Below are 18101 nucleotides of genomic sequence, written 5' to 3' on the forward strand. Positions count from 1 at the left end.
TCTCCACTGATTCCCATGAAATTCAATGAACCAGCAGCAACCTGAACTCTGCTCTCTGAATAGGCCGACAGTGAACTATTGACACAAAAGAGTCACGTGAAAACACTTAAGCTGAACTCACTCATCACTGTAAGGTGAACTGACAACATAAACAAGCAGCTAGCCTGTACAGTAGGCCTATATAGTTTTGGAATAATATTAATTCATGTGACACTGATTATTACAATATGCACCATGAATTTAGAACACTGATTTATATCAGCTTGCAAAAGTGGCTACTTCACAAAAAACAGTGGGTAAACTGAAATTTAGGTGGGTTTGTCTACATCCTTGCATAGATGTAATTATATACAAGTAAACAACAGCCATGATTAAACAAGCATCTAGTGATCTAATCTTGTACAACAACAACAACAACAACAACAATAAAACTGCTCCTGGCAATGACGTGTTTCCCGAATGACAAGCCTGTGTCAGGGAGTATGCAGGTCCTGAAGCAAACCTCAAATATCTTAAATGATCTAAAGTCGAGGTCTTGGAAGGCTTAGAAGGCCTTGAATACAGCTAAGCAAAGCATTTTAAAATTCAGCTTTCAATATTGCCGTTTACAAAACAGCCCAGTAATGTAGGTTTATCTGCAGTTGCTTACATTTTCACGTTGATCTCAATTGCAAAATGTCTTTTATATTTCATTCTAACCGGTATGAAAAAGTTCTTAAATAACTTGATGGCTTGCAGAATCCATGTGTATAATTTGCTTACCTCCATTTGTTAGATAGGGCAGTGTCCTCCTATAAGGAAGGCTATACATTCATTCAGATTGTTCTTTGATGCTACAGTATATGAATCATAAGCACTGTTACACAGTGATGGGTGATGTAATGAGCATGGCATAGCCTAATGCTGCCTTTGAGGAGTGACAAAAAAAAAACATATGCATTCCTCTGATGTGAGCTTAGGTGTACTGTTGCATAGCCTTTGGACATGCACATGACTACAGGTAAGCTATATCTCTGCTCATTTGTGGTTCTTCATTGTCAGGGCTTCTTTTATATTCAACATGCCAGCCCCTGAAAACACGCTTTTGGTCAAATGCAGGTCAGACCAACAGTGTAGCCTATCTTTTACCTTAGATTAAGTCTTTGGCTCCTGTGTGAGTTGATGGTAATGGTGTTAATGGAAGGGTCTTCAGGAACAGAATGTGTATTTCCAGGGTACTAAAAAAAACACGTAGATTAACCCTGTAGGACTCCACAAGTAATGCCTGCTGAGAATGAGTTGCCTATGGTGAAAATGTTCTATTGAAAAGGCACTAGCTGAACAAAATAGAGCTATGTCACAACAACCCAATTTCTTGATCTAATCAAATTGAATGGTCTACTCTACAGTTTCAAAAGAAGTCACACCATGCTGAAATTCAAAGGAATTCAAATGGGACTTTCCATCTGAATTCTTTAATTCATTTGAATTCATTTTCCACATAAGAATGCCATTTGTCACTTTGAGGAGAGCAGTCTCTGTTCCTTTAAAACGTTTTTATACTAATAAAGGATTTCAGTTGGGTTGAATCAACGTTTTATAAAACCTTAGACAAAAACGCTGTTTAGAGATGGGGCTGTAGTTAGCAGGAGAGAAGATGTCGGGATGTGGTTAAGAAGCATAACTATTGTATACGTAAAACTAGAAGGAAACATTCCAATGGCCAGAGAGCTACTGATCAACTGCTGCTACTGAATGAATGTAATATTATTTCATGAATAAAGTCAGTAGGGGCAACATCTAAGGGCAGATGGAGGATTTCATTTGATGTGGTCTCCTCCATGACGAAATGTCTTCAAAGCAGCTCATCACATAGTCTGGCAGTGCCAGCCGTAGATGATATCTACATCGCTGGAAGCTTGCTGACGTCGGCGGTGGGTCCCACCACGTGAGACTACTCATCACATATCAAAAACACACAAGTAGTGTTTTTGTTATGTGTGTGTGTGTGTGTGTGTGGGGGGGGGGGGGTCCCACCACGTGAGACTACTCATCACATAACAAAAACACACAAGTAGTGTTTTTGTTATGTGTGTGTGTGTGTGTGTGTGGGGGGGGGGGGGTCCCACCACGTGAGACTACTCATCACATAACAAAAACACACAAGTAGTGTTTTTGTTATGTGTGTGTGTGTGTGGGGGGGGGGGGGTCCCACCACGTGAGACTACTCATCACATAACAAAAACACACAAGTAGTGTTTTTGTTATGTGTGTGTGTGTGTGTGTGTGGGGGGGGGGGGGTCCGACCACGTGAGACTACTCATCACATGGGACTACTCATCATCATCATCGTGTGTGTGTGGGGGGGGGATGCAGCTCATCACAATGAAATTGCAAACAGTGACAGGTCCCTGCAAAAGGGTGTTATCTCTAGTCTAGTGTACCCTATTTTTCGGTGAATAATATAAAAAATTCAGTACACTTCTCAGAGGAGGCTTCAATAGTGACTACAAGAGGGGCTCAAAACAGAATATACAGCCCTCAAAAGAACGCGAGAGCTTTGATGGCTTTTTGAAATAAAGACAAGCGAAACAAGCTGCTCTTCCATCCTCATCCACTGTCTGATATTTAAGCATAGCCCTTCATAAGATTGTAGGACGCTTGCAGTTTATCAGCCTTTCATTCCAATTCAAAAATGAAATAAAACTCTTCACAGTGCAAGTGTTTCCATCTAGCCGCAGCAGGGCTTTCATTCATGTTTTTTGGGGGGGATCTTGAAAGGAGGAATAGCATCAAGAATACTCAAGCTAAGTGCTATGAAAATGATCAGCGAGCTCCTCTGTATCTCAGGGGCTGGAGTGTTGGAAGTTGTCAGGAAGTCATCTAAGCATTTGCTGGCAGGCGTAGAGTTAAAATGCAGAGGAGGGCAGGCGCTCAGGCTGGGAGACGGGAGGAGCACAGCAGAGGAGGGTAGGCGCTCAGGCTGGGAGACGGGAGGAGCACAGCAGAGGAGGGTAGGCGCTCAGGCTGGGAGACGGGAGGAGCACATTCAAATCAATAACCTTATGGTCAGATACACACATTTATTTTGAGTGCAACATTAATTCTGAAATGAATGTGAATGTAAATTAATCTGAAATAAAGAAATTGGGGTGAATTCAAATGACAGTACCAAGCCAAGGACGTGTCACGTAAAATGAGTAGGTTATATACATTGAACTAAATTAAAATAATCGATCAGCTTCATTGATTCAGACACAAGGCCGTTGGACAGGCAACAGATGTGGATGTTAGAAACCTCAAGTATAGCATTTTGGTGTTAAATTCTATAAAATCTTAATATTGAAGACATCACAATAATCCCATTGACATCAATTGGAAAATCAGACGGATTTCTTAATTTCTGACCAGTCTTCTCCAGGACATTGATGACATCAGCATATCAGCTGATGAGTCCTGTAATACAGGCTGTAATTATACACTGTTACTGTATCAACCGAGATGAAAACAAACGGACAGAGTCAGACATGGGACCAAGTCACTTTGCTCCAAGTCTCAAGTCAGTCCCAAGTCAATTGGTCCAAATCTCAAGTACCGTAAGTCCCAAATGATTTTGTTTTGGGCAAGTCAAATTAAGTCAAGTCAAGTCAAGTCGAGTCTTTGGTTAAGGCAAGTCAATTCCCTAGTCAAGTCACCCCCCCCCCCCCCAGGATACTGCAGTCATAACTCCCTTTATAAAGAGAAAATACACGTTATTAGTACATCTAATAGTGATGTTATTGGCCAATCTAACCTGTTCAAAAAGTATGACAATGAATTTGTATTTTAATTACTGTATTAGAATAAGATTATAATAAGAAATAGTCTAAGGTTAGAGCGGGAGCGTGTAATGTAGCAACGACTAACTACTAACATAACGAGCGCCTTCTCCTGGGGGGGAAAACCCTGTCCAGTGAGGAGCCTGACTCTTCTCCTGGGGGGAAAAACCCTGTCCAGTGAGGAGCCTGACTCTTCTCCTGGGGGGAAAAACCCTGTCCAGTGAGGAGCCTGACTCTTCTCCTGGGGGGAAAAACCCTGTCCAGTGAGGAGCCTGACTCTTCTCCTGGGGGGAAAAACCCTGTCCAGTGAGGAGCCTGACTCTTCTCCTGGGGGGAAAAACCCTGTCCAGTGAGGAGCCTGTCTCTTCTCCTGGGGGAAAAAAAACCCTGTCCAGTGAGGAGCCTGACTCTTCTCCTGGGGGGGGAAAAACCCTGTCCAGTGAGGAGCCTGACTCTTCTCCTGGGGGGAAAAACCCTGTCCAGTGAGGAGCCTGACTCTTCTCCTGGGGGGAAAAACCCTGTCCAGTGAGGAGCCTGACTCTTCTCCTGGGGGAAAAACCCTGTCCAGTGAGGAGCCTGACTCTTCTCCTGGGGGGAAAAACCCTGTCCAGTGAGGAGCCTGACTCTTCTCCTGGGGGAAAAACCCTGTCCAGTGAGGAGCCTGACTCTTCTCCTGGGGGGAAAAACCCTGTCCAGTGAGGAGCCTGACTCTTCTCCTGGGGGGAAAAACCCTGTCCAGTGAGGAGCCTGACTCTTCTCCTGGGGGGAAAAACCCTGTCCAGTGAGGAGCCTGACTCTTCTCCTGGGGGGAAAAAGCCTGTCCAGTGAGGAGCCTGTCTCTTGCGTGTTGCCATAGTGAGGAGCGTGACTGACAGCTAGTCATCCAATCATGACAATGCCATCCCCAGTGAACTCACATACCGGATAATTACATACACACACTTGACAATGTTGGCCATTTTAATATTTAATAATAATAATAACTGATTTATATAGCGCCTTTCAAGGCACCCAAGGACGCTTAACAATATGTTAAGTATGTTTAAACTGATAAACACAAACCTGTCATCTAAGTCATCATGTCTCAAGTCAAGTCAAGTTACAAGTCTTTAACTTACAAGTCCAAGTCAAGTCTCAAGTCATTTATTTTTGGTCAAGTCGCAAGTCATCTAAACAGTGACTTAAGTCTTTTCGAATCCATGTCACCAAGTCTCGAGTCCACATGTGTGGACAGAGCTAAAACTGTAATGCACTCTGGTAAAGTATAGAACTATAAATGCCTTGCAGTGTGTGGTCAGGACATGTTAGTCTAGAGTGGTGTACGCTAGAGGAAATGAGCCCAGCCAGTCTAAAATACATCTTCAGCGTCGTCGACATTACGCCGTTTCTGAAGTGTTCTCGAGGTTTATGGCACATTTCACCTCATCCTCTCATCATCTCTCAAGCAAATATTTCCCATGAATGCGAGTGGCGCATTCGACACATTGCTTTATGGAATGAAGGGTGTGAGTTTCCACGACAATGATTTGGGGCGGGGCCTCACTGGCCGGAGTAGAAAAGGTCGACACACCCAGCTGGGAAGTGGTTACTTAAGCTGTACTTGAGCATTCCCGGCGTCCCCTCAGCAACCTTGTGGAAAGACTTTGAAGAGAGAGACCGCAAGTAGGATGAAAACTATCATTATGCAAGGCCCTGTTTACTGTAGAGTACCCTGGACTGAGCCTGTGCTTAGATGTGAGGGATTCTCCATAGATTGTTTATATATATATATAAAAAAAAGTCAGATCTCCTACCTGAGCGGTTTAGATCTTGGCTTCATGTATTATAGATTTTTCTCTCACATGCTGGTGTAATGAATCCACAACAAAACACCAGTGTCCCCAATATACACATTTGGACATTGCATGTAGGCTATTCACACAGATTGCATTTCAGCCTATGATATTGGAGGGTGGTCCGCTCTACAGGGAGGGCCAGTCGAAGGATCAGAGAGGATGCATGTGTTTGATCTGAAAAGCAGGGGCGAGACGCTGTGCCACAGGCCGTAGGTTGGGTGACTCCTCCTAGGCCTATGCATTGTGTCAATACTGTAGGCTTTGAAAAGCTCCTGGTGGCTCACCTGGTAGGTGACGGAGGCTCAGTCCTTCGCGCGGTCGGCGCAGGTTTGAATCCGACCCGAGGTCCTTTGCCCCATGTCATCCCCTCTCTCTCTCTCTCTCTCTCCACCTTTCCTGTCTGCCTACTCTCCTGTCCAAAAATAATCTAAAAAAAAAAAAAAGCTAGGGTTTCATTTACATGACGAGAAAAGACAGGTTGGATTGCCCGCTAAGAAGCTGGGGCACCCTGGTTGCTTAGCAGGTTAGCAGGTGGTTGTGATGTTGGGGCTTAAAATCCAGCTCACGGCTGCTGCCACATATCATGCATCCAGTCTCCCATCTCTCTTGCCTGTCTCCACGGTGCACTGTTTAATGAGCACAAATGTAATTAAATAAGGAAAAGAATAATAAGATGACTGAGAATTGTTTCAATTGTTCGGTCTCAAAATAAAGAGCCTAGTCTTCTACCTGCTCTATTTTGTAAAGCGCCTTGGGATATCTCTTGTTATGATTTGGCGCTATATAAATATAAAATTGATTGATTGATTGATTGATGGATGACTACTTTCTCTCTCACCAAGATCACCCTGACGATGTCCTGCCCGTTGTCCTGACGTCGGCCACCCAGGAGCTGTTTGCTTGCCGGGCTGACGAGGACCTGACAGGAGAGAGCCCCTACAAGCTGCTGAGAAAAGAGCACATCGTACAGGACATGAAGACAAGGGCCGCGGTGTCTGATTTCAGCCCTGTGAAGCAGATGGTGCTGGTGAGGCTGATCCGTTGTCATACAGATCACTTAGACAATACCCGCAAGTCATTGTGACGATGCACAGACCCCGTGTTAAGATCTATGGGAACAGACAGCATATCCAGTTAGACCTCACGTCCCACCTCACCCTCTGGTCTAGAAAGATTCAATAGTCGCTGACAGACCACCCTTCCATACCTGTCAACATTAGGCTGTGAAAAAGGGGGAGATTTTCTGGCGTATCAGCAAATGCACGCCAAACCCTACCCCCCCCCCCCCCTCCCAATCAGACCCGTCAGGTCCGTTGAAGCTCCATGACCATCAGTGATGTGATCCATTGTTCTGTCGATTCATGTCGCCTTGTCAAAAATGCTCTCCAGCCATTTGATTGAAATCGGGAAATTAACAGGAGAAATGACCAATCGGGAGCACAGCAGGACAACGCGTTCAAAATAAGGACACTCCTGTGAAAACCGGGCGACTCCGCCTGCCGTAGCTCCAAACCTCAACCCCTCATACACCGTCCAACTCACAGTAACACAATGTTTCCCCGTAGTCCCCCGAGTCCGTTCAAATACACTACACACTGACTGTATCTAAAGAAGTTAGGTCATACATTTAAATGGTTTCAAATAGGAATAAACTGAATGAGAATACAGTTGAAAATACTAAAATGTTTAATTACTGAATGCTGTTCGTCATCTATTTGAATCTGACGCCGTTGTCTTTGCGTTGTCGGCAGGACTACCCAGAGGATGAGATCTTGCTGGTTTTTGACAGGGACTTCACCTATGGCCAGGCTTTCTACCTGGTTGTCACACCAGAAGCCAAGCACAGAATCCTCAAAGTAAGCCAAAGTGTGTTATTCTTTCATAAAATAAAAGGGTAAAGCTCCCTTGTTTAGGCCCATTAATTTTGTCCCATTGGCCAATCATTCAGTCAGAAGTCCTACTACCATCTTTGTTGTGTTTCTTATTCTCATTGTATTCATTGTTTCCAGGGTCCACAGCCACCAGAGCCTGAGACATCTGAAGTGTCTGAATTGTGTGAAGTCAGCAAGACTGCAGAACCAAAGCCATGGATACATCTTGGCAGTGAGCAGGACATAGAGGAGGAATCTGTCAATGTGTCTCGAGAAAACGTACTGCAGCATTACATTACATTACATTACATTACTTACATTACTTACATTACTTACATTACATGTAATGTAATGTAATGTAATGTAATGTACTGCAACATACAGTATTTATTCATTGTTAAGCCATCTGTACTGATTAGCCCAAAAGATCAAATGACCATCGCAGCAGGAAAGTCAACAGTCCAGAGATTAGTCAATGAAAAATGTATTTAAAGTATACAGCATGGTGCATCTCATACACAAGGAAACTGTCTTATGAATTTAACTTCTTCCCATTCATCACCCTCTCTCTCTCTATTCTCTCTACTCTCCCCCGAATTCCTGTCAGCTGTGGTTCAAGTTCTCCAGGATGTGGAGGCATTTTGGGGCAGCGGTCCGTTTCTCCGACCGGAATGCAGCGGATGCCAAGGACGGCTTCATGGAGTGCGCTTCGTACCAAGACGGCAGATTCAGCATCAAGCAGATGGAGAGGGACTGCGGGATTCAGGCCGTTCCAGAGCTCCAGAGCTCCAGCGCTCAAACACAGTGGTACGCTTGTAACGGAGAACATATCAAATGGGTTTGTGTTCGGACCTACAAGGAGACAAAAAGTTCAGTCTAACGTGTGCTTTATAGTCATATGTTGTAAAACACAATAATTGAAATCTCAAGGGCATGTCACGTAAATGTTCTTTTCTCCTTGATGTTTCATAGTACTTTCTGTCCATTTTACAGGAAGCATCAAAAGAATATGTTCATGCAGTACGAGCCCAGAGAGTTTAGGGAAGAAGAAAAAGAGAGCATCCTCCAGTCTGAGAGTCTGAAGAATTTCATCAGCTCAGCCACCCCCAGGTAACATCAGCTCAGCCACCCCAGGTAACATCAGCTCAGACACCCCCAGGTAACAGCTCAGCCACCCCAGGTAACATCAGCTCAGCCACCCCCAGGTAACATCAGCTCAGCTACCCCCAGGTAACAGCTCAGCCACCCCAGGTAACATCAGCTCAGCCACCCCCAGGTAACATCAGCTCAGACAGGTAAAAAGGAAAATTTGAGTGATTGATGGAGTCTCGTCTTTGCTTCCTATAGGGGGACTGAAAGCCAATCCAAACTCATGCATTACCGCAGCAGCCTCAAGGGACTCACACCCATCTATTATTATAGCTTGAGCTGGAGCAAAATATTCACTAGGAACTCAAGGACACTGACCTATACCATTCACCTTCCCAGCCTGCTAGATGTTGTGTTGCTGTAACCAGTGTTGTGGTAGTTGAGTCCAGGACCCAGACTTAGAGTCCTGGACTAACTGTCTGGCCTTGTGACTCAAATTGGTCTTGAGCACTGAGGACTCAGACTTGGACTCGAGCATTCATGCTCGACTCGGAAGTTGGAGATGAGGACTCAGACTTGTTAATTGATGAAGACCCCTTTTTCTTTTTTGAAATAGGCCTTAATAATTTGTCATAACATATCGTTAGCTATAAAATAATATTTTACCTGGGCACTTCACACAGACTACCCGAAGTAAAGACACCGGAGCACTCTTTTCCGTCTGCACGTTTTAATAGAAGGGGCTGACTGACGTTTCGACAGACAAGTCTGTCTTCCTCAGACTCTGAGGAAGACAGACTTGTCTGTCGAAACGTCAGTCAGCCCCTTCTATTAAAACGTGCAGACGGAAAAGAGTGCTCCGGTGTCTTTACTTCGGGTAGTCTGTGTGAAGTGCCCAGGTAAAATATTATTTTATGCATATTGTCCTCCACTGTTGAGCACCAGGACCCTTTTTATTCCAAACCTGGCTGAAGCGCGCTGGACTCTATTACTACTGTATATCGTTAGCTATATTAACACATTCACTGCCAGACGTTTTTTTTTTTACTGTAGTTAGCTTCTGCCAGAGGGTTTTTTTGAGGATTCTGGCTCATCTTTCAAGACCTGAGGATTCTTTTCTGCTAAGATTTTGTGAACACACAATATCTCAAAAGAACTAATAGAATGTGTGCTTTCTCTGTCTAAAAGAGTTAGTTTGTAGAGTTGGTAGTTATGTAAGCATTAGCAGTTGAATACAGCATGGTTTCAGCGTCAGAAAAATTATTCAGAGATAAACGGCTTTTTGTGAAATTCGATAGAACAGTCACTTTAACCATTCATTTTTGGCATCAGTAAGAGTCAGACATCTAAACAATAGTTTTGAACAGTAATTTCCTCCATAACAGCAGGAAACCCCCCTCTGCTTCCAACTCCTCCCTCCGTGGGCGTTCTTCTTGGCTGCAGCGGCCGTCACAAGCTTGTCACCAGTCTCACTGCTTTGCTGCTGCTGCTGCCTGTCTGCGCGGCCGCTGTTTGAGGAAGTCTGGATGGACTCGCTCGCTTCTTGGAGTTTTGGTTGAGAGAAGCTTTTGCGATTCTGGTCATATTTATGCTGCGTGTTTCAAAGTGTGTTCCACCTGTAATCTATTATGCAAATTTGCAATCCCGCATCGCCAGCAATCAGCGCGAAAACGAAAGCGTTTTCCCCCATCCATTTTCATGAGAATGGCTGCTTTTTGCTTGCCTTCCTCTAGTCAGGAGAGCACTGTCGCCACTTAGTGGCTCGGTGGAATGGGTTGTAAACGTTCGGTGGCTCCAATAATTATATAAGAGATGTAAAAGGGTTAGATGCACATCCCACGGTCAAAAAAAAAAATTCGTTTTTTTGACGTATTAATACGTCATTGGCAGTCAACCGTTGGATTATTTTTGACGTATTAATACGTCATTGGCAGTGAACGTGTTAATACCGTGACATTATTAAATTTTGTGCAAGGGCAGGCACGTGTGTTCCATCTACATGTGGATTCACACTCATCAGTAACTCCGGACACGGACTCAGGTAATAGAGACCGGACTCTTCTTTGGTGACTCTGACTCGAACACTGGGGACATGAGACTCGAGTTGGACTCGAGATATAGTGACTTGACTACACTGCTGGCTGTAACTGCCTTGTCTGCCCGGATTCTGGATGTAAAACAAAAGTTTCAATGATATATACTGTGAAGTAAGTAATCTCACGTACTCCCAGACCGCATTCTATCACTTTTTGGTGTTGTATTCCTTATACTTCCATTAGAGATAAGATAAGAGAACATCATATGGATCTGAAACACATTAGAGATAAGATAAGAGAACATCATATGGATCTGAAACACATTAGAGATAAGATAAGAGAACATCATATGGATCTGAAACACATTAGAGATAAGATAAGAGAACATCATATGGATCTAAAACACATTAGAGATAAGATGAGAGAACATCATATGGATCTGAAACACATTAGAGATAAGATAAGAGAACATCATATGGATCTGAAACACATTAGAGATAAGATAAGAGAACATCATATGGATCTGAAACACATTAGAGATAAGATAAGAGAACATCATATGGATCTGAAACACAGAGATAAGATAAGAGAACATCATATGGATCTGAAACACATTAGAGATCAGATAAGAGAACATCATATGGATCTGAAACACATTAGAGATAAGATAAGAGAACATCATATGGATCTGAAACACATTAGAGATAAGATAAGAGAACATCATATGGATCTGAAACACATTAGAGATAAGATGAGAGAACATCATATGGATCTGAAACACATTAGAGATAAGATAAGAGAACATCATATGGATCTGAAACACATTAGAGATAAGATAAGAGAACATCATATGGATCTAAAACACATTAGAGATAAGATAAGAGAACATCATATGGATCTAAAACACATTAGAGATAAGATAAGAGAACATCATATGGATCTAAAACACATTAGAGATAAGATAAGAGAACATCATATGGATCTGAAACACATTAGAGATAAGATAAGAGAACATCATATGGATCTGAAACACATTAGAGATAAGATAAGAGAACATCATATGGATCTGAAACACATTAGAGATAAGATGAGAGAACATCATATGGATCTGAAACACATTAGAGATCAGATAAGAGAACATCATATGGATCTGAAACACATTAGAGATCAGATAAGAGAACATCATATGGATCTGAAACACATTAGAGATAAGATAAGAGAACATCATATGGATCTGAAACACATTAGAGATAAGATAAGAGAACTTCATATGGATCTGAAACACATTAGAGATAAGATAAGAGAACATCATATGGATCTGAAACACATTAGAGATAAGATAAGAGAACTTCATATGGATCTGAAACACATTAGAGATAAGATAAGAGAACATCATATGGATCTGAAACACATTAGAGATAAGATGAGAGAACATCATATGGATCTGAAACACATTAGAGATAAGATAAGAGAACATCATATGGATCTAAAACACATTAGAGATAAGATAAGAGAACATCATATGGATCTGAAACACATTAGAGATAAGATAAGAGAACATCATATGGATCTGAAACACATTAGAGATAAGATAAGAGAACATCATATGGATCTGAAACACAGAGATAAGATAAGAGAACATCATATGGATCTGAAACACATTAGAGATAAGATAAGAGAACATCATATGGATCTGAAACACATTAGAGATAAGATGAGAGAACATCATATGGATCTGAAACACATTAGAGATAAGATAAGAGAACTTCATATGGATCTGAAACACATTAGAGATAAGATAAGAGAACATCATATGGATCTGAAACACATTAGAGATAAGATAAGAGAACATCATATGGATCTGAAACACATTAGAGATAAGATGAGAGAACATCATATGGATCTGAAACACATTAGAGATAAGATAAGAGAACTTCATATGGATCTGAAACACATTAGAGATAAGATGAGAGAACATCATATGGATCTGAAACACATTAGAGATAAGATAAGAGAACATCATATGGATCTGAAACACATTAGAGATAAGATAAGAGAACATCATATGGATCTGAAACACATTAGAGATAAGATGAGAGAACATCATATGGATCTGAAACACAGAGATAAGATAAGAGAACATCATATGGATCTGAAACACATTAGAGATAAGATAAGAGAACATCATATGGATCTGAAACACATTAGAGATAAGATAAGAGAACTTCATATGGATCTGAAACACATTAGAGATAAGATAAGAGAACATCATATGGATCTGAAACACATTAGAGATAAGATAAGAGAACTTCATATGGATCTGAAACACATTAGAGATAAGATAAGAGAACTTCATATGGATCTGAAACACATTAGAGATAAGATGAGAGAACATCATATGGATCTGAAACACATTAGAGATAAGATAAGAGAACATCATATGGATCTGAAACACAGAGATAAGATAAGAGAACATCATATGGATCTGAAACACATTAGAGATAAGATAAGAGAACATCATATGGATCTGAAACACATTAGAGATAAGATAAGAGAACATCATATGGATCTGAAACACATTAGAGATAAGATAAGAGAACTTCATATGGATCTGAAACACATTAGAGATAAGATAAGAGAACATCATATGGATCTGAAACACATTAGAGATAAGATAAGAGAACTTCATATGGATCTGAAACACATTAGAGATAAGATAAGAGAACTTCATATGGATCTGAAACACATTAGAGATAAGATAAGAGAACATCATATGGATCTAAAACACATTAGAGATAAGATAAGAGAACATCATATGGATCTGAAACACATTAGAGATAAGATAAGAGAACATCATATGGATCTAAAACACATTAGAGATAAGATAAGAGAACATCATATGGATCTGAAACACATTAGAGATAAGATAAGAGAACATCATATGGATCTGAAACACATTAGAGATAAGATAAGAGAACATCATATGGATCTGAAACACATTAGAGATAAGATAAGAGAACATCATATGGATCTGAAACACATTAGAGATAAGATAAGAGAACATCATATGGATCTGAAACACATTAGAGATAAGATAAGAGAACTTCATATGGATCTGAAACACATTAGAGATAAGATAAGAGAACTTCATATGGATCTGAAACACATTAGAGATAAGATAAGAGAACATCATATGGATCTAAAACACATTAGAGATAAGATAAGAGAACATCATATGGATCTGAAACACATTAGAGATAAGATAAGAGAACATCATATGGATCTAAAACACATTAGAGATAAGATGAGAGAACATCATATGGATCTGAAACACATTAGAGATAAGATAAGAGAACATCATATGGATCTGAAACACATTAGAGATAAGATAAGAGAACATCATATGGATCTGAAACACATTAGAGATAAGATAAGAGAACATCATATGGATCTGAAACACAGAGATAAGATAAGAGAACATCATATGGATCTGAAACACATTAGAGATAAGATAAGAGAACATCATATGGATCTAAAACACATTAGAGATAAGATGAGAGAACATCATATGGATCTGAAACACATTAGAGATAAGATAAGAGAACATCATATGGATCTGAAACACATTAGAGATAAGATAAGAGAACATCATATGGATCTGAAACACATTAGAGATCAGATAAGAGAACATCATATGGATCTAAAACACATTAGAGATAAGATAAGAGAACATCATATGGATCTAAAACACATTAGAGATAAGATAAGAGAACATCATATGGATCTAAAACACATTAGAGATAAGATAAGAGAACATCATATGGATCTGAAACACATTAGAGATAAGATAAGAGAACTTCATATGGATCTGAAACACATTAGAGATAAGATAAGAGAACATCATATGGATCTGAAACACATTAGAGATAAGATAAGAGAACATCATATGGATCTGAAACACATTAGAGATAAGATAAGAGAACATCATATGGATCTGAAACACATTAGAGATAAGATAAGAGAACATCATATGGATCTGAAACACATTAGAGATAAGATGAGAGAACATCATATGGATCTGAAACACATTAGAGATCAGATAAGAGAACATCATATGGATCTGAAACACATTAGAGATCAGATAAGAGAACATCATATGGATCTGAAACACATTAGAGATAAGATAAGAGAACATCATATGGATCTGAAACACATTAGAGATAAGATAAGAGAACTTCATATGGATCTGAAACACATTAGAGATAAGATAAGAGAACATCATATGGATCTGAAACACATTAGAGATAAGATAAGAGAACTTCATATGGATCTGAAACACATTAGAGATAAGATAAGAGAACATCATATGGATCTGAAACACATTAGAGATAAGATGAGAGAACATCATATGGATCTGAAACACATTAGAGATAAGATAAGAGAACTTCATATGGATCTGAAACACATTAGAGATAAGATAAGAGAACATCATATGGATCTAAAACACATTAGAGATAAGATAAGAGAACATCATATGGATCTGAAACACATTAGAGATAAGATAAGAGAACATCATATGGATCTGAAACACATTAGAGATAAGATAAGAGAACATCATATGGATCTGAAACACAGAGATAAGATAAGAGAACATCATATGGATCTGAAACACATTAGAGATAAGATAAGAGAACATCATATGGATCTGAAACACATTAGAGATAAGATGAGAGAACATCATATGGATCTGAAACACATTAGAGATAAGATAAGAGAACATCATATGGATCTGAAACACATTAGAGATAAGATAAGAGAACATCATATGGATCTAAAACACATTAGAGATAAGATAAGAGAACATCATATGGATCTGAAACACATTAGAGATAAGATAAGAGAACATCATATGGATCTGAAACACATTAGAGATAAGATAAGAGAACATCATATGGATCTGAAACACAGAGATAAGATAAGAGAACATCATATGGATCTGAAACACATTAGAGATAAGATAAGAGAACATCATATGGATCTGAAACACATTAGAGATAAGATAAGAGAACATCATATGGATCTGAAACACATTAGAGATAAGATAAGAGAACATCATATGGATCTGAAACACATTAGAGATAAGATAAGAGAACATCATATGGATCTAAAACACATTAGAGATAAGATAAGAGAACATCATATGGATCTGAAACACAGAGATAAGATAAGAGAACATCATATGGATCTGAAACACATTAGAGATAAGATAAGAGAACATCATATGGATCTAAAACACATTAGAGATAAGATGAGAGAACATCATATGGATCTGAAACACATTAGAGATAAGATAAGAGAACTTCATATGGATCTGAAACACATTAGAGATAAGATAAGAGAACATCATATGGATCTGAAACACATTAGAGATAAGATAAGAGAACATCATATGGATCTGAAACACATTAGAGATAAGATAAGAGAACATCATATGGATCTGAAACACATTAGAGATAAGATAAGAGAACATCATATGGATCTGAAACACATTAGAGATAAGATGAGAGAACATCATATGGATCTGAAACACATTAGAGATAAGATAAGAGAACATCATATGGATCTGAAACACATTAGAGATAAGATAAGAGAACATCATATGGATCTGAAACACATTAGAGATAAGATAAGAGAACATCATATGGATCTGAAACACAGAGATAAGATAAGAGAACATCATATGGATCTGAAACACATTAGAGATAAGATAAGAGAACATCATATGGATCTAAAACACATTAGAGATAAGATGAGAGAACATCATATGGATCTGAAACACATTAGAGATAAGATAAGAGAACATCATATGGATCTGAAACACATTAGAGATAAGATAAGAGAACATCATATGGATCTGAAACACATTAGAGATAAGATAAGAGAACATCATATGGATCTGAAACACATTAGAGATAAGATAAGAGAACATCATATGGATCTGAAACACATTAGAGATAAGATAAGAGAACATCATATGGATCTGAAACACATTAGAGATAAGATAAGAGAACATCATATGGATCTGAAACACATTAGAGATAAGATGAGAGAACATCATATGGATCTGAAACACATTAGAGATAAGATGAGAGAACATCATATGGATCTGAAACACATTAGAGATCAGATAAGAGAACATCATATGGATCTGAAACACATTAGAGATCAGATAAGAGAACATCATATGGATCTGAAACACATTAGAGATAAGATAAGAGAACATCATATGGATCTGAAACACATTAGAGATAAGATAAGAGAACTTCATATGGATCTGAAACACATTAGAGATAAGATAAGAGAACATCATATGGATCTGAAACACATTAGAGATAAGATAAGAGAACTTCATATGGATCTGAAACACATTAGAGATAAGATAAGAGAACATCATATGGATCTGAAACACATTAGAGATAAGATGAGAGAACATCATATGGATCTGAAACACATTAGAGATAAGATAAGAGAACATCATATGGATCTAAAACACATTAGAGATAAGATAAGAGAACATCATATGGATCTGAAACACATTAGAGATAAGATAAGAGAACATCATATGGATCTGAAACACATTAGAGATAAGATAAGAGAACATCATATGGATCTGAAACACAGAGATAAGATAAGAGAACATCATATGGATCTGAAACACATTAGAGATAAGATAAGAGAACATCATATGGATCTGAAACACATTAGAGATAAGATAAGAGAACATCATATGGATCTGAAACACATTAGAGATAAGATAAGAGAACATCATATGGATCTGAAACACATTAGAGATAAGATAAGAGAACATCATATGGATCTGAAACACATTAGAGATAAGATAAGAGAACATCATATGGATCTGAAACACATTAGAGATAAGATAAGAGAACATCATATGGATCTGAAACACATTAGAGATAAGATGAGAGAACATCATATGGATCTGAAACACATTAGAGATAAGATAAGAGAACATCATATGGATCTGAAACACATTAGAGATAAGATAAGAGAACATCATATGGATCTGAAACACATTAGAGATAAGATAAGAGAACATCATATGGATCTGAAACACAGAGATAAGATAAGAGAACATCATATGGATCTGAAACACATTAGAGATAAGATAAGAGAACATCATATGGATCTAAAACACATTAGAGATAAGATGAGAGAACATCATATGGATCTAAAACACATTAGAGATAAGATAAGAGAACATCATATGGATCTGAAACACATTAGAGATAAGATAAGAGAACATCATATGGATCTGAAACACATTAGAGATAAGATAAGAGAACATCATATGGATCTGAAACACATTAGAGATAAGATAAGAGAACATCATATGGATCTGAAACACATTAGAGATAAGATAAGAGAACATCATATGGATCTGAAACACAT

At 39.1% G+C, this 18101-nt stretch overlaps 1 protein-coding gene across 1 annotated transcript in view; it reads left to right on the top strand.

Annotated features, from left to right (window-relative positions):
- Nucleotides 1–18101, top strand: part of dnai3 (dynein axonemal intermediate chain 3) — a gene marked incomplete at both ends in the record, with an annotated part of 73732 nt that overhangs the window by 2366 nt on the left and 53265 nt on the right. Inside the window, 5 exons of the mRNA XM_083647401.1 lie at nt 6475–6659; nt 7384–7488; nt 7660–7782; nt 8111–8310; nt 8497–8613. Of these exons, the coding sequence (XP_083503527.1) occupies nt 6475–6659; nt 7384–7488; nt 7660–7782; nt 8111–8310; nt 8497–8613 (730 nt within the window). The remainder of the gene's footprint in view (nt 1–6474; nt 6660–7383; nt 7489–7659; nt 7783–8110; nt 8311–8496; nt 8614–18101) is intronic.

The sequence above is a fragment of the Poromitra crassiceps genome (genome assembly GCF_964638095.1).
Source record: "Poromitra crassiceps genome assembly, chromosome: 12".
In the NCBI taxonomy this organism is placed as follows: Eukaryota; Metazoa; Chordata; class Actinopteri; order Beryciformes; family Melamphaidae; genus Poromitra; species Poromitra crassiceps.